Raw genomic sequence first — 25,052 nt, forward strand, 5'->3', positions numbered from 1 at the left:
GTTATTATTATTAGTGTGTTTTATGAAGGAATAGTAAACTTTAAAAAATTATATTAGGATCTGTCATAGGAAATGCTGTACCTAAAAACCCAAGGTTACAAAACTAAGGCCTTCCTAGGTAAAATATTGGCTTTTCCCAATGAAAATAAATTATTGGTCCTGAATAGAAGTCTACTGTGGAATGGGTTTATCTTTAGTGTATGTGTGTATGTGTTGGGGGTGGGGAGCAAGAGAGAAGGGGTCATTTGGAAATTTTACTGTATCATTAGTAGAGGGCCTGCTAGTCCCAGGAACTAATCTCTTATTTATTCATTGTTTAAAAATGTTTATTTATTTTTGAGAACGAGAGAGAGAGAGAGAGAAAGAGAGAGCACATAAGAAGGGGAGGGGCAGAGAGAGAGGGAGGCACAGAATCCTTAGCAGGCTCCAGGCTCTGAGCTGTCAGTGCAGAGCTGGATGCAGGGCTCTAACTCACGAACTGTGAGATCGTGACCTGAGCCAAAGTTGGACACCTAATGGAATGAGCCACCCCTTACTTACTCATTTATCCTTAGCCTTCAGCATAGTCCCTTACACTTAGTAATGGCTTAAGTGAAAACTGTTGTTTTAGATTTGTTGTTAATATGTTTATTTTTGTTTACATCACTAATTCACTGCAGTTGTTATATAATGATGTTATTTGTGTCATCTTGGTTTTTAGGTAGATTGGGGTCATCTGGACTATTTAGTTGTTGACATGCCACCCGGAACTGGAGATGTGCAGTTATCAGTCTCACAGAATATTCCCATTTCAGGTAATCTTAAACTTTAATTTGTTCTGTCTTTGGTATTTTGCTATTGCCATACAGAGAAAAAGACTCCATGACAGGCAAACATTTTTATGTCTCAAAAACAATCATTTATAAATTTGTCTTTAGAGATCAGATTCATAAATTCAGTTTTTCAAAATATTAGCAGAATGAATGTATTTACAAAAACATGGTGGTGTTATAAATCTGTGTTCTAGAAACAATAACAAATATTGTTTAGGTAGAACATTGCTATTTGCTTCACAGCTGTCATGCAGTGACAGCACAGTGCCTGATACATGGTGGACACTCAGTAAATATTCATTGAATAAATACTGAATACAAGTGAACATTAGGAAAATTTGGCTTTTTGGTAAATACGAGTATGGGAAAGTTTTATATTCAGTTAATTATTTGATGTTAAAGTCAAGAGAGCAATAAACATACTAGCTTACATCAACTACACAATATTGCATTCTGGTAATAGATATCTTTTCTATGATATGGAATTTAAATATCAGTTGTAAGCTTTTATGTTGAATCTGTTTCTAAGGATTTTCCTAAATTCCAGTGGAGAAATAATTGTAAATTTCTCTTATTTATAAGCACTTTGGGAAAGTAATGGAATTTTAAAATGTCATTACAAATCAGCTATCTATTGGCAATAAATAACCAAGAAATACTACTGATGCTTAATCATCAAAAGTTTTAGAAGCTAGATTTTTTAATAAGATATACACATTAGTCAGAAATATCAATATAGCATCATTAAGATGAATTTTTTTAAGGCTGCCCCAAAGGGCAATAAAATGAATATTTTTGATATTTAAATTTATATGTAACTTTATTGGAGTCTGAGATTTCTGCTTTAGTGAGGCAAGCTAGAAAGTAAGAGATGGGAGTAAAGTGAGGTAATAGAGGAAAGTAGTTGAGTGTGCCTTTTTCAGAATCAGCATACTAGATCGTCTGTTTTTTCTTTTTTTAAGTAGTTTTGGGAATTTTATATTTCTAAATCTTAATGCTCGCTAAATATTTATTGAATAAAATGTGCTTTCTGGCACCTTGAAATTCCTGTTGCAGGCTCCCAAAATGCTTACATCATTCACGTGGATAATATATTGATACACTTGGGCAAAATTATCATGTGTTCCCTGAACTGGGACTTGGTACCTTGAAAAAGTTTAATTTACTTCACACAGATAAACTGATAGCCCTAAGAAATTTACTTTTGTTTACTCAGATAACAGCCTCTCTCTTTGGACAGGATTTATGATTATATCACTCTTAGAATTTATGCTTATATTCTAAAACCAACAGTGTGTAGATTAAGGTTAAGATTCCCTTCTTTGAAGATTTCTTTCTTATATGCTAAAATTTAACCAGTAATATTTCTTTATTCACTTCCTTTGATGAAGAGTCTGCCCTATAATAAGTAGGTCATTAATATCATATGATAATAAAAAGTAGTATTTTTTTGTTGTGGTGGTGGTAAAACATAATAGTTCAGTAGTATTGAGTATATTCATATTGTTGTGCAACCATCACCACCATCCAACTACTGAACTTTCTCATCTTCCCAAACTGAAACTCTGTATCTGTTAAATAATAGCTATTAATTCCCTCCTCTCCCTAGACCCTAGTAGCCACCATTCTTTCAGAAACAGTATTTTTTATGTTAAGATTAGGGAATGAGGAAAATATATTTTTAAAGATAGATAAATATTGATATATCTAATATTGGCTTTATACTTTGTTAATAAAATTTTAAATCAACAAATATTTATCCATATAAAGGTAGATTCTAAGTCCTGTGGAGGATCCAGACTATTAAATCACAAGCATTTTCCCTAGAGCATAGTTCTGTACCTTTTTTGATACTCAGACCTTTGAGATTTGATTAATATGTGGGTTTTCTACAGGAAGATGTACTTGTACCTACAGAAACACTATTTTAATGTGTCATTTTAGGAGGCTCACAGTTCTCAGGTTAGAAGCCCCAGCTCTAGGAGACAGAGCAAGGGGAAGGGCAGGGGGAACAAGTGTCTACTCTGAAAAGAACTACAATGCAGAGTGTAAAAAGTGCTGTATGAAAAATCTGAACTCTGTGCTGTGGGGGATCAAAGGACAAAGAGATCATGGATTTGAGGGGAATTGTAAAACTTAATGGAGATGAAATTTTTAAAATGTTTATTTATTTATTTTATGAGAGAGAGAGAGAGTGCAGGGATGGGGCAGAGAAAGAGGGAGAGAGAGAGAATCCCAAGCACGCTCCACACTCACTGCGGAACCTCACACAGGGCACAAACTCAAAACTGTGAGATCATGACCTGAGCAGAATTCAAGAGTTGGATGCTTAATGGACTGAGCCACCCAGGCATCCCTGGAGATAAGCATTAAAGAATAAATACAATACATTGTAGAGCATTCAAGATAGCACCATGCCTTATTTACTTTGCTTTTTCTTGGCCTAAGGGGAAGAAGTCAGAAAATGAAACTTCGGGTGTTTATAATTCTATTATAGAAACGTAACATACCTTTTACTTCCCAAGTCTGATCCATTAAAAATAAATAGGGCCAGGTATTAACGCTGCTTTTGAAAATTCATAAATTTAGTGATTTCTGAACATTGGAAGTAAAATTGTTTATCAGTGTTTTCTAAATTTTCTTTAATGAGCATGTATATAGTTAAATTTTTAAAAAGTAAATAGAAAGCAGTAATTCTTTAAGAACAGATTTCTGTATAAATTGGTGCCATGATTATTGCCTGTTATTAATAAACTACCATTTAAGGATAGTCTTTGATATATTAAATTTTATATTTAATTATCATAGGTATTATATTTTCTCATTTGCTTAAATATTTGAAGAGTTAGGCAGCTTTCCGAAGATCATACAGTTAATGGATCCTACCTGAGGCTCATACCAGTTCTGATAAAGTGTAAAGCCCAGGCTCTCAACCTCTACATAAAACTTTTCTAATACAAAGTCCAACACTGTTTGACTCACTGATTTTCTGAGTTTAGTTCTAGTCTATTCAAACCCATTTAAGTAGAAATTACTATATTCTCATTGATCTCTGATAAAAATAAATTTATTCATGAATATGCCTAAACCTGTGCAATCCTATATGATAAATATACAGCCAACGGTTTGTATGAGTGTTTACTAGGTTCAGTTTTGTTTCTGTTTCAATTCCTGAGAGATTTCTTTGAGCCTCTTTAACTTGTCTATTCCAGGGAAGGTCTGGAGACAGTCTAGAAGCAGTTTCCTTTGGCCTGTAGGAGTAGAGCTCCAAATGATTCTTGGAAAGACCACTGTCATCTTTGGGCAGATCATTTGGCTAGTTTCCAGGCATGCTGGCTATCAGTAAGAGTTGTAGCGGTCAGTTGTTAGTACATTCATACTGTGGATTATTATGTCAATATTAAAGTTAACAACAATGAAAAGACTGGATTTTCTCTACTGACTATATCTTAATTTTATACTTCGAAAAAAATCCAGCAGTAAAAGTATCCTACCAAAAGGATGTAATGGGGTTGGGGTAGGAGGCGGGAGGATACATGTGATTGTGATTGTGTGTATGTGTCTGTGTGTGTGTGCATGCACACTTGTGTGTGTTAAATGCTTATGAGTTCCTGAGGTTTGGTTTAATTCAGGCCAGCATCATTTCGTAGGTAACAAATCTGAGCTGTCTCCCAGGAAGTGTACCAACCAGAGAGTTGCTGGCTTGGCTTGAATCATGGCTTTCATCAGTTTATATTATCTGGAACAGCCTGTCAGATTCATATCTGCCTTTCTAGGCCTAACTGAATTATCTCTTCTCTAATTATGAACCAAATTTTCCTTTTCTCTTATATTTGACTTTAGAACTCTTTTAAGATACTGTGTTCTACCTTTTCTTATGTCCCATATCCTATAAAACATATAAGCCTTTTAGACTCCCATTTGAGCCCCTCTGTGATTTGACTTCCCTCTCCTTCCTGCCAAACTCCTTCACATAATCTGGAATCCCTTCCCAAAACCCTTATGTAGTTACTGCCCCCTCTTTCCTCCCTTACAAAGGCTCTGTCATTATATACATTTGACCCTCATTTAGACTATCTTTCTAATCAGTGGGTATCCATATCCTGCATACCCTTTATTTCAAATGTCTACTCCCTGTCATCTTTCTCCTATCCATAATTGGGAATCATTTCTCTCTCTTTGGAATTTACATAGCATTTCATTTAGACCACTTCTGTAGCACTTCTCATATTCTCCATTCATAACCTGCATAACTGTGTTATCTTCTGTAACAGACCACTTACTCCCTGGGGGGCTAAGGATTTGTTTCATTCTTCTTTGTATTTTGCACAGTGCCAAACTCTGTTCCTTCCTGTAACCACTCAGGAAATGTTGAATTGGGGAATGAGTGTTTTATCTGTGTATCTGTATTATCTTCTCAAATAGGATGTAAGCTGCCTGAATGCAAGAACTTTTTCCTATTCATCATAGGACTTACAGTACCTTGAGCAGTAGCTTATGCAATTAATAGTGATTGAATAAATAACAAAGCTATTTGACTAGCTATCACTGTTTATGTAAACAGATTTGTACCTCCTTATCGTTCTTACCATCCTGCTGACTCACTCCTGTGATCTCCTCCACCCCAACTGCTCTTATCCAGGTGTTTTCTTGTATAAGTTTTAAAAAGTATTTATTAAAAACATGCATTTTATTTTACTCTCCTTTTGCGAGAAACATACTTTCATTTTAAGGATTTATTTCTGCTGTCCTTTTTCCTCTTTATGTATAATAGCTTTGTGGTCAGATGATACCTTTTAGTATTTGTTTTGGCATCTGGGAAATAGTGCTCATGTGGACACTTGCTGTTTGGTTACATGCAGGCTCTGTATTAAATTAGTAGTGAGAATCACTAGCATTGCTCCATTCTAAGACAATAATAAATTCTCTCATTTACTTCCAGGGATGCTTAGTAAGGTGCTAACTGCCTCTCTCTTTATCCTTACCTATGGAATATCTGCCTACACAACAGACTTAAAAGGGTCAAATTAGAGAATGTAGAAGTTCTATCTAAATGTATATATTTTTAGAAACTACTTGAAGGCTTTAAAAGAGTTTTTTGGTGGGATGGTGGTGGTGAGATGTTGTGAATTAGAAAGAGCCTTTGTATCAACTTTGCATATGTCTAAGCCATTCTTGAAAATGAAATGAAATGATATGTTTTATATTTGGAAAGAGACATCCTTTTGGAAAATTTATGGAGGCAGACCTATATAAACAAAAAGATCCTTTTTCTGAATGCTAATTAGCAATTCTTTGTATGAGTTCCCTTTTTTGTTTGTTTGTTCTATCAAATAGATGACAAGCTCACTATAAGAAGAAACTTGAAGGAAAAAAAAGCCCTCCTCTTATTTGTGTTAAAAGTATTGTGTACCAACACAGTAATAAATATGTTGACAGCAGTATTAGTGGCTAATGATTTAAATTTGAGCTTACATGAGCTATTGAATCATTACAAATACCTAGTAGTTGTAGTAATTGCTAGAGGGAAAAGAGACAGAATAAAGGATGGGAAATAACCAATTATAGTCTTTGGATTTGCTCTTGTTGAACTTGCCATGGGAAAAAGGCAGAGTTGTCAGTGCTGGTTTTATTTTTCTTACTCCTTTTATTTTTCTTTTTTAAGTGATACAGTTTGCTGGGGTTTTGCTTGTTGTTTGTTTAGCTTGTAAATTAGTTGTTGCCATACACTGAGTTGGGTGCATTCCAGGGTTGACTTCTGGGTTTTTTAAGACATGAGCTCTGGGGCGCCTGGGTGGCGCAGTCGGTTAAGCGTCCGACTTCAGCCAGGTCACGATCTCGCGGTCCGTGAGTTCGAGCCCCGCGTCGGGCTCTGGGCTGATGGCTCAGAGCCTGGAGCCTGTTTCTGATTCTGTGTCTCCCTCTCTCTCTGCCCCTCCCCCGTTCATGCTCTGTCTCTCTCTGTCACCAAAAAAATAAATAAACGTTGAAAAAAAAAATTTAAAAAAAAAAAAAAAAAAAAAAGACATGAGCTCTTAGGAATTTTTGAACACTTATCTGCTCTTCCATAATAGAAGAGGATTAATATTTCTTTGAGGAACAGTATAAGTGCCTTGAACATTTTGAAAATACATGCACTGTGCTAGTATTTGAATTCTGATGGATATTACCTAATTTTTTCTTTCTTCCTTTGCTTTTTTCCCCCCTCCTTTGCTTTAACTGAAGTCCTTTGCATGACTATATGAAGACTATCTTAATTTGATTTGAGCTCTTAGAATTAAGTGAAGAGTGGATGCTTCACATCAAGTATGTGAAGCACATTTTCTTTTTTTAAATTTTTTTTTTTCAACATTTATTTATTTTTTTTGGACAGAGAGAGACAGAGCATGAACGGGGGAGGGGCAGAGAGAGAGGGAGACACAGAATCAGAAACAGGCTCCAGGCTCTGAGCCATCAGCCCAGAGCCTGACGCGGGGCTCGAACTCACGGACCGCGAGATCGTGACCTGGCTGAAGTCGGACGCTTAACCGACTGCGCCACCCAGGCGCCCCGAAGCACATTTTCTAAGAGACTGGAGAGTTTTAGTAAGTTGTTTCTATTATGATAGCTGTATTAGTCAGGATCCTGACAGGAAACAGATGACATACCTCAAAAGGAATTAACAGAATGAAGTTAATGAAGGGACTGGTAATGAGGTGTGGGCAGCATTAAGGAAACCAGCAAGAGAAGGTGAAGTACCCAGGGACTAGTGACAGTAGGAAGTTATTGCTGTTCCTCTGCCTAATGGGGCCTGGGAATGAACTGTGTCGGTAGAACCTTGGGACTACTGGAGCCATGGAAGAGGGGCTGCCTGTTGGCTGCTGTGGCCACAGAGGGACTTAGCCAAGGCCAGAACTACTGCAAGGCAGGGAGTGCATGAGGTAGGTAAGAATACTGCAATCTCTTTTTCCTCTCAGAGTCTTATATCCTGCTGGTACCTCCTACTGGCAGATCCCTATTGGAAGCCAGAGGGTAAGGGAACTCAGGTGGTACAGTCCACAGAGACCAGCTATCCAGGCACTGATCAGGATAGAGAGGGGTGGGGAATGAAGCAGAGCTTCGTGAGGGGAAGAAGTGAAGTGCAGCAAGTGCAAAATAACTAGAACACCATCTCCTCTTGGTCATCCTCCTTATAATTGTGCATTAGTGGCTTGCAGGAGATGAAATGCAGAGCAAATATTTGTGCCCTCCAAAAGTCTGCAGGCCAATACAGATACTAGTAGTACAAAGTAGTAAAAATCCATACTATCACAAGGTAAAATTTTACTGTTATGAAGTGTATGAACAGAATATTTATTTGTAGATAAGCAATGATAGAAGTACATTTTGTATAGTGGGGAATAATAGATGGAAGAATTTATTTTGATAGGATAGAGCTATGAACAAAAGTTGCCCTTCACTTTATTAATTAAAAATTGATGTAGGAGTGAAACTTTTGGAAACAGTTTTTATAATAGAAGGGACAAAGATTGAGCAGTTGAGAGGGGAGCCATCATGGTCCTTTCTTTGTTCCCTTTCTTTTTCTTTCAGGGAAGGGCAGAAGTGGCACAGAAAGCAGCCAAATAGTCCTAGTATGGGTCCCTCCTAGAGAGGGAGTTACTGTATATGGCAGAGTAGTCAGCTAGATAATATGCTATGTTTGAGCTCAAGAGAAGCTACATTGGCAGACTAAAAATGACAAAAATAAGGTGATGCCCTTTCTTCCTGGCTAGGGCCCTTTCTGTCTGGACCGTGTGGATAGAAGGAAGACCAGAGGCCTTTCTGCCTCTCACTCATTTAAATGAGATGAGGTTGGAATTTTAAATTAAGCCACTTTAATATTTCACTCACGGTTTAAAGTGAAAGTCACTTATTGCCTGTGAAAGGCATTGAGCAATTGCTACACTAACTGAACTCCTATTCACTTATCAAAGACACATGAGAAAAAGCTGGACAAGTCCACACTAGTGTTTTGCCCTCTACCAGCAGTTTATTTGGTCTAATCAATGATGTCTTTTATGATAACACTCTTTGGTTGCTAATTTGGACAGTAGTTTTGATAATATGAAAACCTACTGGGGTTTGGAGGATCAGAAACTTATTGTTGCTATTGTTACATAAGTGACTTACCTTAGGCCATCTCTTGAAATAGTTTCCTTGTTTATCTGGTATTTACTATCTGAAAGGAATAGGTAACCTAAATAAAATCTTTAATTTTGTTTTAAATAACTGTTTTTTCCCTTGTTAATTGTTTTCAAATTTAAAATAATTCTTCTTTAAATATCCAGTACTAATCCTTTGGAAAACCCTTGAAAATTCAAGGAAAAACATTTGGCTATTTTGGATTTTAGTGCTTTGCTTCCCCTGTAGTTTGACAGTTTATGATGACCTCAAACCAAAAAGCTAGAAACATGCTTATACTTTAAAGGTGGAAGACTGAGGTCATGGCTGTTTCTAGTAGTCAGAGATCTTACACCTTCATTTATGTTTTCATTTTGCAGAATGGAAGTTTGAAGGAGACCATCAATTTTGGACTTCTTCCATGTGTACTGTGTCCATGCAAATATTGGGCAGAGTTATAATTAATGTATATTTGTCAAGACTTGCATGATATAGAAGAGAATTATTGTTTTATTTATCAAATTAAAAAAATTGTTTTCAAAATAAATTTGTTTTTATACAAATTATAGCCAGGTGTTAAAGACTGTGTTCCAGGGTTTTATTATTTAGGGCATTCCTAGTACTCAGTCCAAAACCTCAGTCCTATTACATTGGGAATCAAATTATAAAATTAAATATAATGTCATTGGTTATGAACTACACTGTTTCCAATCTAATTTTCAAAAAAATCAGTTTTTTAGGCTCTTGTGTTTACATTAACATATAAGTTGAAGTTACAGTGTATCACTTAACAGTTCAAAGAAACAGCTTGAGAATTAAGAAATTCTAAATTATGACATGGAAAGACCCAAAAAACCTTCCTCAAATGATTCTTACATAATTAACTTTCAGAATCACTTTGTGTCGACCAACCTATCTAATGCTGGAATTCCTTGATCATTTAGCTTGTGTTTGGAAGAGAAGCTTCTGAGGCAGTTCATTCAGTTTCATTGTTTAAGAATTCCTGGGCACTTCTCAGGCGCCTGGTGGTTCAGTTGGTTAAGTAACTGACTCTTGGTTTTGGCTTAGGTCAGGATCTCATGGTTTGTGAGTTCAAGTCCCGCGTCAGGCTCTGCGTTGGCAGTGTGGAGCCTGCTTGGGATTCTACCTAGTTCTCTCTCTGCCACTCACCCTGCTTATGCTGTCTCTCCCTCAAAAGGAAATTTCTGGGCACTTCCTTCATGATATATGCCTAACAGCTAAAATTCCTTAATGTCTTAAAGGTCAATGAATAGTATAATGACCAATGGGTAGTCAGATTCATATTAAAAACTACTTTTAAATTTATTAAGCATTTATATGTAAGAAAAATTACAAGCCCCACAGTCTATCATTTAAAAATTTTTGCACATGATCATAGATTTTAGAAATTTGATCAGAATCTGAAGTTTAGGTCTAAAGAATATCTTCATATCTTAAATATAATAGTATTTGGAAATGGATGGCTTTTCCATATAAAGTCTTAGTCTCTATTTCCCGAATATACCTGGTTAAATAAAGTTAGGGTAATTGGGGAGTAATAATTCTTCTCTGTAGATTTGTGTTAGAGAAAGAATATGTATAAAAAGGGATATGCTTCATGATTAAACAAAAAGCCTGAGGTAGTGGTGCACTGTGGGCATGGACATGCCAAGCTATACATGTATCTAACAGAATTTGCAATGCAAAATATTAAATCTAAGAGTGCAACATGAACAGACTCTCACAGAAGAGGAAAAGAGCTTTTTTTCTGAGTTGTAGAGACGTATATGTAGTTGTAGGCTCCCCAAGGTGTTTACTGACAAGCATTAAAGATGGAGTCAAGACTGGAGAAAAGCAACGATTTTATCTTAATTTTACTGGAAACATCAGGAGTGAGGGGAGGAAGAGAGTAAGAGAGCAAGCGAGCATGAGTGAAGAGTGTGAGTTGTTTGTTTCTAGCTTGAGCTCTTTAAAATCTGAAAATCTCACTTGTCCCAAGTGGTTCCTTAGTGACCAGCCGTCTGGATTGCCCTGGTGAATTCTTTATCAACATCATTAAGATGTGATGATTGGAAGCCCATTCCCTGTTGATTCCATTATTGAAGAGCCAATCTTTGTCCCTAAAAGCAGACATACATGCAGATTCCTTTGATGAACTTGAATTCTTATTAAAGTTCCAAAGTGCACACTCTCTTTCTCACCAGTGATTTTCAACTACTGTGGTTTCCACTAATTATTGTGTTTTTATAATTCTTTTTGGCAGCTATTAACATAATTTCCTGTATCAAAATCCATTTCTTTTCTTTTTAATGATTATTTTTGAGAGAGAGAGCGAGAGCGACAGGGGGGTGGGTAGAGAGAGAGAAGGAGACACAGAATCTGAAGCAGGCTCCAGGCTGTGAGCTGTCAGCACAGAGCCTGGTGTGGGGCTCAAACCCATGAACCGCAAGATCGTGACTGAGCTGATGTCAGACGCTTAACTGAGCCACCCAAGCACCTCTCAGAACTTGTTTCTAAAGTGAGCAAAATCATGATTGATCTTAAAATTAATAAAACATATCCCTTTGTGACTGTAGTCAACTCTCTATTGGAATGGAGCAGAGGGTCCAAAACAGTGACTAATGAAAGAATTATTTATATTTCCTGTTGAAACACAGTCTGAGGGTACATTTGAGGTAGATTTGCCTTTTAATCATGTTTTGCTTAATCAGATACTAATATTAGTGGACATTCGTTGATCTTACAGCAATATATATATATATATATATATATATATATATATTTTGTACAGAGAGAGCGAGCATGTGTGAGTGGAGGAGGAGAGAGGAGGAGAAAGAGAGAATCCCAAGCAGGCTCCACGCTCAGCACAGAGCTCAACATGGAGCTTGATCCCATGACCCTGGGATCATGACCTGAACAGAAATCAAGAGTCAAAGCTTCAAGGAACTGAGCCACCCAGGCACCCCCCAAATAATTTTTTTTTTCAACGTTTATTTATTTTTGGGACAGAGAGAGACAGAGCATGAACGGGGGAGGCGCAGAGAGAGAGGGAGACACAGAATCGGAAACAGGCTCCAGGCTCTGAGCCATCAGCCCAGAGCCCAACGTGGGGCTCGAACTCACGGACCGCGAGATCGTGACCTGGCTGAAGTCGGACGCTTAACCGACTGCGCCACCCAGGCGCCCCCCAAATAATTTTTATAATTAAGAAAATTTGGGGGTTGCAGAGAAGAAAGATGGGGGGTGGTTAAAAATGCTAAAGCGAATCTATGTTGTAGTTAATAAACAGTGATATATTTGGTATTATTTATGTTAAGCTAGCAGAACTTGAATGATTATTTTCTTTTACTACAAGTGTCTTTAAATAAATCTAGGAGAATCAGAGCAGTAAATATTAGATTACTGTGAACATTAAGAGTAGCAGTTAGGGGGTGCCTAGGTGGCTCAGTCAGTTAAGCGTCTGCCTCTTGATTTCGGCTCAGGTCATGATCTTGCAGTTTGTGAGTTGGAGCCCCACATGGGACTCTGTGCTGACAGTATAGAGCCTGCTTAGAATTCTGTCCCTCTGGGGCGCCTGGGTGGCGCAGTCGGTTGGGCGTCCGACTTCAGCCAGGTCACGATCTCGCAGTCCGGGAGTTCGAGCCCCGCGTCGGGCTCTGGGCTGATGGCTCAGAGCCTGGAGCCTGTTTCCAATTCTGTGTCTCCCTCTCTCTCTGCCCCTCCCCTGTTCATGCTCTGTCTCTCTCTGTCCCAAAAATAAAATAAAAAACATTGAAAAAAAAAATTTAAAAAAAAAAAAAAAAAGAATTCTGTCCCTCTGCCTCTCTCTCTCTCTGCCCCTTCCCCTTGCACATGCACATACTCTCTCTCTCTCTCTCAAAATAAACTTAATTAAAAAAATTAACAAAAAAATAATAGCAGTTAATTTGTTCTTTTAAGTCTTAGTTGACTTTATATTGATGTACTCAACAGAGTTGTAAGGTATGGAATTACTTATCTAAATATAATTATGAGCAGTTTTTTGTTGTACATATTAGATTTCAACACTGAAGTTCTCAATAAAGCATGGGAATTAGATATAATTTATGCCCTGAGACATATAATGGCACAGTTGACTAGTTCCACACTGGTGTAATTATGATCAGCCTAACAACTAGAATAATCCGTTTTAAATGTTTAACTACTCTGAACTCTGACCCAAATTCAGATAGGCAGTTCTAGATTTTCCTCTTGATAGTCAAGAGAATTAGCAATTAAAACAATACTCTAAATAATTATTGTTTAGGATGTTTACATATTTGCCAGAATCCGTCAAACCATCTTTTATAGTAAATCTCAGGTGTTAAAAAAGTCTTTTAAAAAGATTGTAACTCACGGGTGCCTGGGTGGGTCAGTTGGTTAAGCATCTGACTTCAGCTCAGGTCATGATCTCACGGTTCATGAGTTCAAGCCCCATGTTGGGCTCTGTGCTGACTGCTCAGAGCTTGGAGCCTGCTTCCAATTCTGTGTCTCCCTCTCTCTTTGTCCCTCCCCTGCTTGCTGTCTGTCTCTCAAAAATAAACATTAAAGAAAAAAAAAAGATTGTAACTTGGAATATAGCATTTAAAAATATTATTTAATTGTTTGGACTTGGATATTTACTCTAGGAAATGGATAGAAAATTCTTCATGGAATTCTTGAGAAAGAGGTTTTATTATACTATATTTTTCCCCCTGGCCAGTAATTCCATTTATTGCAAACAGAACATTCTCTTTGTTGCTGCTGACCTTGCTCGTGGTCAGTACAGGGAGCACAAACCCTCCGTCAGAAGAGTGAAATGACATCATCAGTGAAGGTATTAAAGGGAAAAAAATTTGGGCTAGTTCATATTGATTCATGTTCCAAGAGCCCTGAGAAAAATGAAAATTTATTAGCTAGGCATTCAAGAATCATAAAGATAAAATGTAATATCAGGTTTGAAGACCATGTTTAAAAAAAGAGACAACATGAAAAAAATTAATATCATTCCTTTAAAATTTAAAAATCTAGGTTGTGATGCACAGATTGATTAATAATGATTAAGTTTAATTTTACTATATTAAAATTTTGTATAGCAAAAGAAGTAGTGATCTTTATGTATGCATGTGAGTAAGTAAGCAATCTCTACACCCAGCGTAAGGCTGGAACTCACAATCCTGAAATCAAGAGTCACATGCTCCTCTGACTGAGCTAGCCAGGCACCCCAAGAATGGCACACATCTATTTATGTGTGAGCCAGTTATTTTTTGTATTCTTTGAAGAAGGCTAGAAAATTTTTCTGTCAGCAGTGTCCTAAAGACTGCATTGTGATTAAGGACTTAGTTATTTAAGAACAAGTACATCATCATAAAAACTCTTACACCAAACCCTCTTTTATAAATGTGGCTGGTAGTTCCAATGGAATGTTTATGTTTTGTAAGCATTTTATGGGACATAAAAGATGATCATTATCCTTGTCAAAAAGTTATTAATTGATGTATGAATGGTACTATTTAGATTACAAAGGAACTCAGATGGTGTGGATGCTTATTTGTGATACTGTGTTAGGGTCAAGTACAGAGAAAACCAAGGCACTTTAATCCTTCTCTGTAGGATCTTATAGCTGTCAAAATAATGCCACCAAACATTTTTATAACACTTTTACATTCTTTTTTTTTTTTTAGTGGAACATAACTTTAAGTTAAATAAGAACAATGGAAATAGGTGTATTTTACAGAAGAGTTTATTGAGATGTATTGAGATTTAGTGAGCTATTCAAGGATATATAGTTACAAAAACATAGTAAACACCACTGGAATCCAGAGCTCTTGACTCCTGGTTCAAGGAGTTACCAACTAAGAGTTCATGCAGCATTAGTCTAGGATAGATGATTTGAAAATACAGGAAAATTGTTTAAATGACCTATTTTTCATTAAGTGACTGTTTTGTGCAAGGTATTGTACCAGTTTTGTTTGATAGAAAATGAAAAAAAAATCGTAACTACCCATGAAATTATATTGTATAGTGGTAATACAAATAGTAGACAAAGGCTATTTAAAATAATAAAATGATTATATTATGTGAAAGTTAAAAGTACTTTTTAGGGCTAATGCAATAGAAAACCCCCTATATACTGGTATATAATTAAGAGAGAATTTGTAGGAAATAGCCAAGGAGTTTTCATTTACATGTGAAGAGAATGGCTCTGAGATTGAGGGGCCATTATTCTTTGAGGAGGATAGCATTTCACATTTACTTAAATAGGTTTATTGAGCAGTCAGATTGAACAGGAGTGGTTTTGGAAACTTTAGTTAAGAGGAAATGCTAAAACATTTCATCAGAGGTAGCTGAGACCTTGGAGACTATCTAGTCCTTGCATTAATTTTACAGCTAAAGAAACTGAGACCTAGAGTGATGCTGAGTTACTTGCCAAAGGTCAGTCACACAATAGATAGGGACAGTACTAGAATCAGATTTCTTCTAAATGCCTGGATATGAAAAAGCAATGAAATAGATTTATAACAGGACCTAGCAGGTGGCAAATTGTGGACGTATATTGGATCTATCGAGTTAGAATATAATTTCTACGGAGGTGTGATTTCTGTCAATCTTTGGAAGACAAGAAACAGAATGGTCGACTAGTTTTTGGTTCCTTGGGTAGACCAAATAAAAATAGAAGGATGTAGTAATCCATGGAGCAATTTGAAAAGCAGGATGAGCTGCCTTATGGCACATATAAAAATGACCTTCCCAGCAACATCTAAGACATTTTATTAACAGCAGTAATATAGATAAGAATGGTGATACTATAAGCAACAACAACGGCAGCTTCCTTTTACTGAATGTTTACCCTCTGTCCAGACATCATGTCAGGCATCTTAGGTACATGAGTTTAATTATTTCATCCTGTGACCTAGTATTACTGTGCCATTTTGTAGATGAGGAAACTAAATCTCAGATTGTTACTACCTTAGTTACACAGGAAGCTGGCTATTGAATAAAAATTTGAATTCTAATTTTGTTTGAATTCCAAAGCTAGTGTTTTTCAAACTTGAATAATGAATAAGCCCTCCTTCTAAAGGTAAAATAATCTGCCCCATACCCCATATTGACTTATTTTTATTATATGACTACTTAACAAAGTATAAATATAGTATAAATATAAATTCCTTAAGCTCGTAGTGCTTATATAATTTTTTTAAATAAAAATTATTATAGGTTAAATATAAGCAAAACTAAAAAATATTATAGGTTAAATATAAGCAAAACTTTAAAGATCAATAAAATTCAAATTAAAGACATTAATTTAAAAGAGGAAGTGTTTTTCTTTTTTCTTTCTTCCTGGAATGAAAATATTGATTGCAAGATGAATTTGTAGCTAACTCCTCTAGCATAGTTCTTTTGACTTTGATATGCCTTATTGCCACGTGCTTTGTGGTAACTTGGTTCCCTGCCACTTGTCTTTATTTTGACTTCTTCAAAATGTCCCTTCAGACAATACTTTGTTGTACCATTTGATCTTCATTTGGTATAGTCCATTATTTATTGTTGATTCTACCTCTGTTTTCATTAGTTGTGATGAACTACTAACCCCTTGGTGCCAACTTGGTGGTTTGGGGTTCTGAAAGGTCATGTCAGTATGTATTTAGTTATAACATGATGGTCATCCAGGTAATGTAGAATATGTTTATGTTAATTATTTTTCAGATTATCATCTAGAAGAACCTACAAAATTTAAGAAACTACAAACTGCAAATCATAACCAGGCCTCTGGTGTTTCCACTTAAAGACAAAATTACATTGCACTTTCTCTAAAAACACTATACCATAGAACTATCCGGTTTCTTCGGGGTAATAATAGAGACCCAGGAAAGCCTCTATCTGCACCTACTTTCAGTGCTACCTTCATTTAGGCCACTACTATTTTGCATCTCAATTTCTACCACAGCCCCTAGTTTTACCCCTACCAAACTATTCTTCACAGTGCATTCCGTACTAGTGAGTTTTCTATAATACAAACTTTTAGGACTCAGCTTGGGAGTCACCTCTTTCTGAAACCTTTCCCCTACTGCTTCTCCTTACCTTCTGCTTTTTCGCTATCCTGACCCCTAGATTGAATTGGTTATCTTTCCTTTATTTCTCCTTTATAATTCCTTAATATCGAGGAAGCATATCTCTGTTACAGTGCTTAGTACATTGTGTTATAATCCTTAATTTTTTGGTTTTCCAAGTAGACTATTAGCTTCTTTAAAGTAGGTCCTACCTTGTGCATCTTCTAACTAGCACATTGTCTGAATGGAAAGAAAGTTCTGATGGTATAGCTGTGATCTTGAATCACTGGTCATTTGGGGTTTTTTGTTTGTTTGTTTTTTGTTTATTTTAGAGAAAGTGTGAGCATGGGAGAGGGGCAGAGGGAGAGTGAGAGAGAGAGAGAGAGAGAGAGAGAGAGAGAGAGAGAGAGAGAGAATCTTAAGCAGGCTTTACACTTAGCACAAAGCCCAGCATGGGACTTGATCCCATGATCCTGAGATCACGACCTGAACCAAAATCAAGTGTCGAATGCTCAATCAACTGAGCCACCCAGGCACCCCCTGGTCAGTTGTTATTTTAAAAGTGAGTAGTCAAAAATAGACAAGAGCGAAGAAGGTATTTCTTCATCTTTCCTGTTCAAGTATGTAAAATTTATACAGGTTACCTATTTAATGTAGTAGACTCCATTAGCCTGTAAGCAACGTAATTTTAGAAGCAGTCTTTTCATAAAGCATTAAATGATGGCATCATCTTACTTTCTCTTTGCTTTGTTTTTCAATGGTTAGGTGCTGTGATTGTCTCCACGCCCCAGGACATTGCACTGATGGACGCACACAAGGGTGCTGAGATGTTTCGAAAAGTCCATGTGCCTGTAAGCATGTATAGCTTCACTGTTACAAGACACTCTTACCTGAAGAAGCAAGTCATTGAGAAATACAGCCCAAATTTTAATTTAGTTCTTTATAGAAATCTATATGAAAACCCTATTTTATCTTTATGGTTACTTTAACAACACACATATAGGTGCAAATGTGTATGCACATTATATTAGTCAAGAAAGATTCTAATTGCGCTAAAATATTTTTAAGAAGTCTAAAACATCCTTCATGTATGAGTTTTGTGAATAAATACTACCTTTCCAAATACTGAAAGCTATTATTGACAAAAAAAAACAAAAAACAACAAAAAAAACCCACCTGAGTGTTTAGGTAGATACACCTGAATAGAGCTCTGGTGGGAAGACAGTTGAAAAAAGTGACTTTTTGTCCTTGTTTCCAGTTTAACTCATACATAGCTCACTGTCTTCTAAAATGTATCTGAAGATTTTCTATATAATATGACAAAACAAATTAATATAATATTAAGACAAAGAACTATTGAAATCAGGGTTAGAAGTGAATTTGTAAACAAACTGCATGCCATCGAGGGACTTAAATTCATATGAGAAGTATGCCATGAATTTTCTAGCAGCCACATAGAGTTTTTATAAAACTGTCCATTTCCATGAGGTTAGAAAGAGCTTGATGTTCAAGGGAAAGAGAGCTGAGACCAGAGAGGCATAAGTCTCTCCTAGGTTCTCAGAAAAAAAGAAATCCTTTATATAATGAACACACTCTCATTACCTTTTCTTAAAAACCATAAATAGGGGCATCTGGGAGGCTCACTCAGTTAAGCATCCAGCTCTTGATATCGGTTCAGGTCATGATCTCACAGTTCATGAATTCGAGACCCGAACTGGGCTGTGCTGACACCTTGAAGCCTGCTTGGGATTCTCTCTCTACTCCTCCATTGCTTGTGCTCTCTTTCTCTCAAAATAAATAAATTTAACCAAACAAAAAACATAAATAGGTTTTTTCTCCAAGTGTGCATTGGCGTAAGCAAGTGGACTTGTGCCAGAATACAGTTTAGAGCAAGCATTTGTGTACAAAGCCAACATGATGCCTCCATCTTGGCTATCAGATGGCCTTGATTAATTCAGGAGTAGATTTTAAATCTTACAGGACAGAGTTTTTTAGACTAGGTATAAGTAACACCCACCCAAATAACTAAATATGAATACTTTAAAAAATATGTTTATTATTTATTTTTGAGAGAGAGAGAGCAAGAGCGGGGGGGGGGGCGCAGAGAGAGAGAGAGAGAGAGAGAGAGAGAGAGAATCCCAAGCAGCTTCCACGCTGCCAGAACAGAGCCCGATGCTGGGCTGGAACCCACGAAACTGAGAGATCATGACCTGAGCCGAAATCAGATGCTTATCTGACTGAGCCACCCAGGCTCCCCACTAAATAAGAATACTTATATGGGATTTTAAAAATATAAATCAGCAAAAAGTTAGAGGGCTATCTACCGAAAACTGAAAACGAGTTATCCGTAATCTTTCTAGCAGAAATTAGGTAACAGGGCCAGTGGTCTGTTACTGCCACTTCAACTAGGATAATAGTCATCCTATCAGCATGTAAGGGAATGCTTAACTTCTCATTCTGTAAGATAAGAGTAGAGACCTATGTACAGTCTACTCAAAAGCATCATGCAGTTCTTGAGGGAAAAGTCTTTTAAAAAGCTGAAACCAACACTTTTTATTTCCCACCCTGTAAATTATCATTGCATACACCTATTTCAACTGATGCTGTTACTTAATGGGACTTCGGCTATGGGTCAGGTTTTACATGCACTTTGCTAGTTGGACGTCTAATGACCATGTCTAATGTCTAATGACCAAATTGATGGGATCTAATGACAGATTCAGTGTATGTATCTTTTAGTCTTTTATGTTATTTTCACTTACCTGCAGCACTTGATATATATTGCCCTATAAGTAAAGAGGCAAACAATCTCAATTGTTCCAACAGATTTTTCTCTAGACTCTGGAAGAAAGGGTGAGGCAGAGTCCTATGGAACATAACAGCGGGAAAGAGGGATGGTCACTAAGTCCAGGTTAGGCTATCGCTAGCTGGGTGCCACTGAAGAATAGAAGCAAGGAAATACAGTGAGGAAATATTTCACATGCAGGATCTTGGGCTGCAAAAAGCTCATAGGACTAGTACAGGATTAGCTAGGGAGTGAAAGAGCTGTTTGTGATCAGAAAGTAAATGTTGCAGTTCATGTGTGCAGAGTTGGAACACTTCTGGGTAATGACAAGGTCCCAGATGTGGTTGGTCATGGGTGTGTGGGGCTGAAGTGGAATAGATGTAAAAGTCATCGAACTGCATAATCCCAAGTTAGCTTTTTTGACATCATCCTGTATCTTTATAATAGCCCTCTTTTTTTCACCCCTATGTTTCAATTATTTGCCCTCTAAACAAGAGGGAAAAAAATTTTAATGTTAATTTATTTATTTTTGGAGAGAGAGAGAGAGAGAGAGAGAGAGCAGGGTGGGGGCAGAGAGAGTGGGAGAGAGAGAATCCCAAGCAGGTTCTGCATTGGCGGTGTGGAGCCCAATGTGGGACTGAAACTCATGAACTGTGAGATAACGACCTGAGCCAAAATCAGGAGTCAGATGCTTAACTGATTGAGCCACCCAGGCACCCCTAAACAAGAAAAATTTTTAAAGGAGGTAAAATATGTTAATCATCTCAGAACAAGGTGCTCCGTAATCTTTGCAAGTGAATGAGTGAGAACTTTGCAGCAATGGGCTCTGTAAACACTGGGACAACCATGGTTCAGCTACATTGTAAAGGGGATCCTGGTTATGTGTGGGATGTAGATTTGATGACCTCTGAGATACTTCTGGCATTTAAGAGCCTTGGAGTCTAAGTAATCATAAAGCATCTGAAATTAGAACGTGTTCCATAAATGCAAAGAAGAAATGTTATGCTTTGTTTATACCACTTTATTTCATTGTTGCCTGGTCTTTAGTCTTGCTTTCTGTTTTTTTCCCTTTTGAAGTGCATTAGTTACCATGGAAACAATGATGTCATTGGAATTCATTGGTATGGACAGAGTTTAGTAATGTCTACAAGAACGTTTTGAAGTTAATTTAAATGCTTTCTTAAAACTCAAGGCTTGAATAAGGGAAGGAGAAGAAGAAATAACTCTTAAATTCTCCGTTCTCTGCCTGAAATCATATCAACTCTGCCAAATCCTTGATTATTTCAGTGTTTTTAGGTAGACTGTTTTTTTTTAAACAATAAATTTTTTTCAGGGGCATCTCTGTAGCTCAGTTGGTTAAGCATCTGTCTGACTCTTAATTTCGACTCAGGTCATGATCTCATGGGTTCAGCTCTGCACTAACAGCGTGGAGCCTGCTTGGGATTCTCTCTCTCCCTCTCTCCCTCTCTCTCTGCCTTTCCCCTGAGCATGAGCACTCCCCACCCCTCCCTCTCCCTGTCTCACACACACACATGCATACACACACAAAACAAATTAAAAAAAAATTTTTAACTTTACACATTTTTTTTTTTTTCAACGTTTATTTTTATTTTTGGGACAGAGAGAGACAGAGCATGAACGGGGGAGGGGCAGAGAGAGAGGGAGACACAGAATCGGAAACAGGCTCCAGGCTCTGAGCCATCAGCCCAGAGCCCGACGCGGGGCTTGAACTCACGGACCGCGAGATCGTGACCTGGCTGAAGTCGGACACTCAACCGACTGCGCCACCCAGGCGCCCCTAACTTTACACATTTTTAACAGTGAGTACTTTTTGCCTTGTGACATTCTAACACATTTTTGTTGCTTCTTGTACAAGGGAGGTCCAGGCACCTTAGTTTAGAGTCCTTCCCTTACCATTTGAACTTTTAGAGTTACAGGGATTTCACTCTCCAGCCCTTCCTTCTTGGGCAGTCTCTTTACCAGCTCCTGAAAATTATATTAAAGTATGTTTCTTCTCTTACTCTTTCTATAGGTAATGAACCCTTAATTTTAATTCAGTAGATAGCTTATTCTACAAATATGTATTTACTCATATTGAATGCCTTCCATAAGCAAAGTACTGTGATAAGTTCCCTTGGTGATTAAAAAAAAAAAAAAAAGGGATGAAGCCTTTTCTGTTAAGTTCCTTATGGTCCTGTGGACTAGCTCCATTATGGTGAAGGTGCCCTGAATTCTGAGGAGCATGAGAACACTTTCTTCTCTGGGCTATTAAGTAGGGCTTTCATGGAAAAGTCATGATTTTTTCTACGCCCCTGTTATTTTGCATATCCTAGTCCCTTGTCTGATAAGCCATTGTTAGCTTGGGAACTCATATGCATGTTTCAAATTCTTGCTCAGGAAATTTATTTTCTCTGGAAAGCTTTTCCCAAATTCCCAGAAAAGGTTCATCTTTCTCTGAACTACTGTATCATATACCTAGTTTGACTCATATCCCACTACAGTTTACCTGTCAGTCTCCACAGAAGAATGTGAGTTCCTGGAGGGCAAGAAAACATGCCTTAAATATTCTTAAATACTCAATTACCAAGTGTATGATAGGCCTAAGGTAAATACTTACATGGACATTTGACCTTGGATATAACGCCAGCCACAATCTGCTGTTGTCTTTACTCCCCAGCTCACAGGTCACTCTGCCTTGCATTCTCTCTGCTACAGTGAAACTGGTCATCTTCCATGTATTTTAGATTGCCACAAAGTTTCTTTCTTCATGGCCTTGAGCATGCTGTTTCTCCACATGAGAACCATTTTTTTTTTTTAACTTACCCTCATTTTTTTTTTTTTAACTTAGTAGCTCCTTTTTATCCTTTGGTACTTAGATTAAATGGTTCTTTTTCTGGGAGACTGCCCTGTCCCTGTTAACTAGGTGAATTCTTTCTAGTGCATGATCTAGTAACACTCTATTTCTCCTTTTTAACTGTTTTCATATTTGTCAGTACTTTCACATTTGTAGTGCCAGACTATAAGCTCTGAGTGAAGGGACTCCTTACCTCTGTGCCAAGAACATATTGTTGCTTACTAAATATATACAGATTAAATGAATGGAATAGGATTTTCATAGCCATCGCAGGGGACTGGAGGGACAGAAGTGAGTCCGAAAAGAATCAGGAAATCACAAGTTGTGTTCAGGGTTGTTCAGTATCTCTATAGTTGAGGTAATGTTTGGCAGTGGTTATACTAGGCCCAGGTTTGGTAGAGCTTTAACAGCTGAGCTAAGGATTTAGACTTTGTTCTTGAGATTTTTAGAGGAGTCCATAAAGAATGTGGGAAAGGAAATAATTAATTGATTTGAATGGAACTTTAAAAATACTTAATTTGGTGGAAATGAATAGAAAGGACAGGAGCCAGGAGAGTGTGGAGGCATGAAGGAAGCATTTGCAATGGTCAGAGTTACTCAGACTGCAGGTTGTAACCCACCAATGAGTCATGAAACCAATACTGTGAGGGATGAAACCAAAGGTTTCAATATCTGGGTTAATTGCTCTTAAAAAGAGAAAGTATTATTTCATAAAGATTTGGTCTCAGTTGTCAATACATAGAAGTGTACATTTGTATTCATTAACACTTAAAATATTTCTCTTATGGTAAGATAGTTTTAATAATTTGGAAAAACACCACTATAGGTGATAGGAAGTAAGGGTCTGATGTAGTATAACAGCATTGAAAATGGAAAGGGGAATAAATGTGGTGGACGTTTTGAAGGAAGAATTACCAGGCTTGGCAATTGATTACATGAGGTAGGGTGGTTAGAAAAAAAAATGGCAGAAATCTAAGGGATTTTGAGAGTTAGGCTGCCATATTAATAAATCTACCAGGAGCTAGTTTTTTGCTCAAGATGACAGGGAGGTAGAAATAAGACATTAGATTCTCAGTCACAAATCCCTGTCCTTATTCTCTATGAGGGTTGTGATTTAAAACTGTTTGGCAAGGAAGAGACTGGTGGAGCAAATGATTTGGTGTTGGCCTTTTTAGTACTGTTCACATCACATGATGTATGTGACCATCCCTTCTCCTCACAGAAACAGATTTATTAATCTGTATATTTGTAGCCTCTTATACATAGATTGATATTTTTTAGCCCTGAGAGAGCTATATTCTTTAATAAGTATATAACTTCTTTTATGGTTACAAATTAAATTCCTTTAGAAATTTTATTATAATTTTTTTAGGCAATAGGGTGCTACTTACAGTGGCATTTTTGCATAGTTGTAAAGAGAGTAAGCTCAGGAATCTGAATGCTAGAGTTCAAATCCTAGGTCTGTCACTTTGTTGCTGTATGACCTCCGCAAGTTACTTAATTCAGAATATGAGAATTATAGTACCATTTCCCTCAGAGGATTGAGTAGAGAAATAAATGAGATAATGCGTGTAAAAAGCTTAGTACAGTGTTCGGCACAAGCTGAAACAACCAATAATGTAAATATAAAATGTCGATTAATGTTGCTTATTATAATTACTTTCAGAATGTTATCATGAAACAGATACATTTCATAGATATTTATGTATTTGGCCTACGTGTTTTGACTAGTCCTTTATTTTCTAATAAGAATGTTAACAAGAAATTTTTTACACCTTAGATGCATAGTGTCTTTGAGATTTCCTTATTCCTTGAGTACTTTAGTTGAGCCTAAACCATTCTTTTCATATAGATTAGTTGCTAAAGTTAGAGTCTAAAATTCTGTGTTAATTTAAATTTGCATTATTTAATACATGTTAATTGCTGTCACAGATAAACCTCAAAATATATAATGATGCAAATACAATAGAAGTTTATTTCTTGCTCATGTAACAGTATTCATAGATGAACAGGTGAGCAGGGTGGTCTTCTTCCAGGAACTCACTTAAGCTGCTGTAGCCTCTGCCATTTTCACATGTGAGTTCTAAACCCACCTTTGGGGCCATCCTCTTTTGAGCCAGCCAGGGGGGGAAATGGAACAGAGGTGTGTACATGGAGATTTTTATGGACCAGACATACATACATTTCTACTCACACTTCACTAAAAGTCATGTGATCATATGTCACATTTCTCAAGGAGCCCAAGAAAATTAGATTAGTTATGTGCCAATGAAGATGAGGCCATAGACTTTGGTCAAAGCTACCTATCTCTGCTACAGATGACCTGGAAATAAAATACAGATTATAGCCTAATGCTTTTTTTCCCTTGTAAGTAGTCCTGAAAATTCTATAACTATTTCAGCCTTGAGAATATT

The 25,052-nt window shown here is 37.0% G+C and overlaps 1 protein-coding gene across 2 annotated transcripts in view; it reads left to right on the forward strand.

The window, feature by feature from the left end:
- Positions 1–25,052, forward strand: part of NUBPL (NUBP iron-sulfur cluster assembly factor, mitochondrial) — a 232,736-nt gene that overhangs the window by 186,405 nt on the left and 21,279 nt on the right. For both annotated transcript variants that reach the window (XM_047863856.1, XM_047863855.1), the window contains exons 7-8: positions 701–794; positions 17,765–17,850. In XM_047863856.1, coding sequence (XP_047719812.1) covers positions 701–794; positions 17,765–17,850 — 180 coding nt within the window. The remainder of the gene's footprint in view (positions 1–700; positions 795–17,764; positions 17,851–25,052) is intronic.

The sequence above is a fragment of the Prionailurus viverrinus genome, chromosome B3, assembly GCF_022837055.1.
Source record: "Prionailurus viverrinus isolate Anna chromosome B3, UM_Priviv_1.0, whole genome shotgun sequence".
Classification (NCBI taxonomy): Eukaryota; Metazoa; Chordata; class Mammalia; order Carnivora; family Felidae; genus Prionailurus; species Prionailurus viverrinus.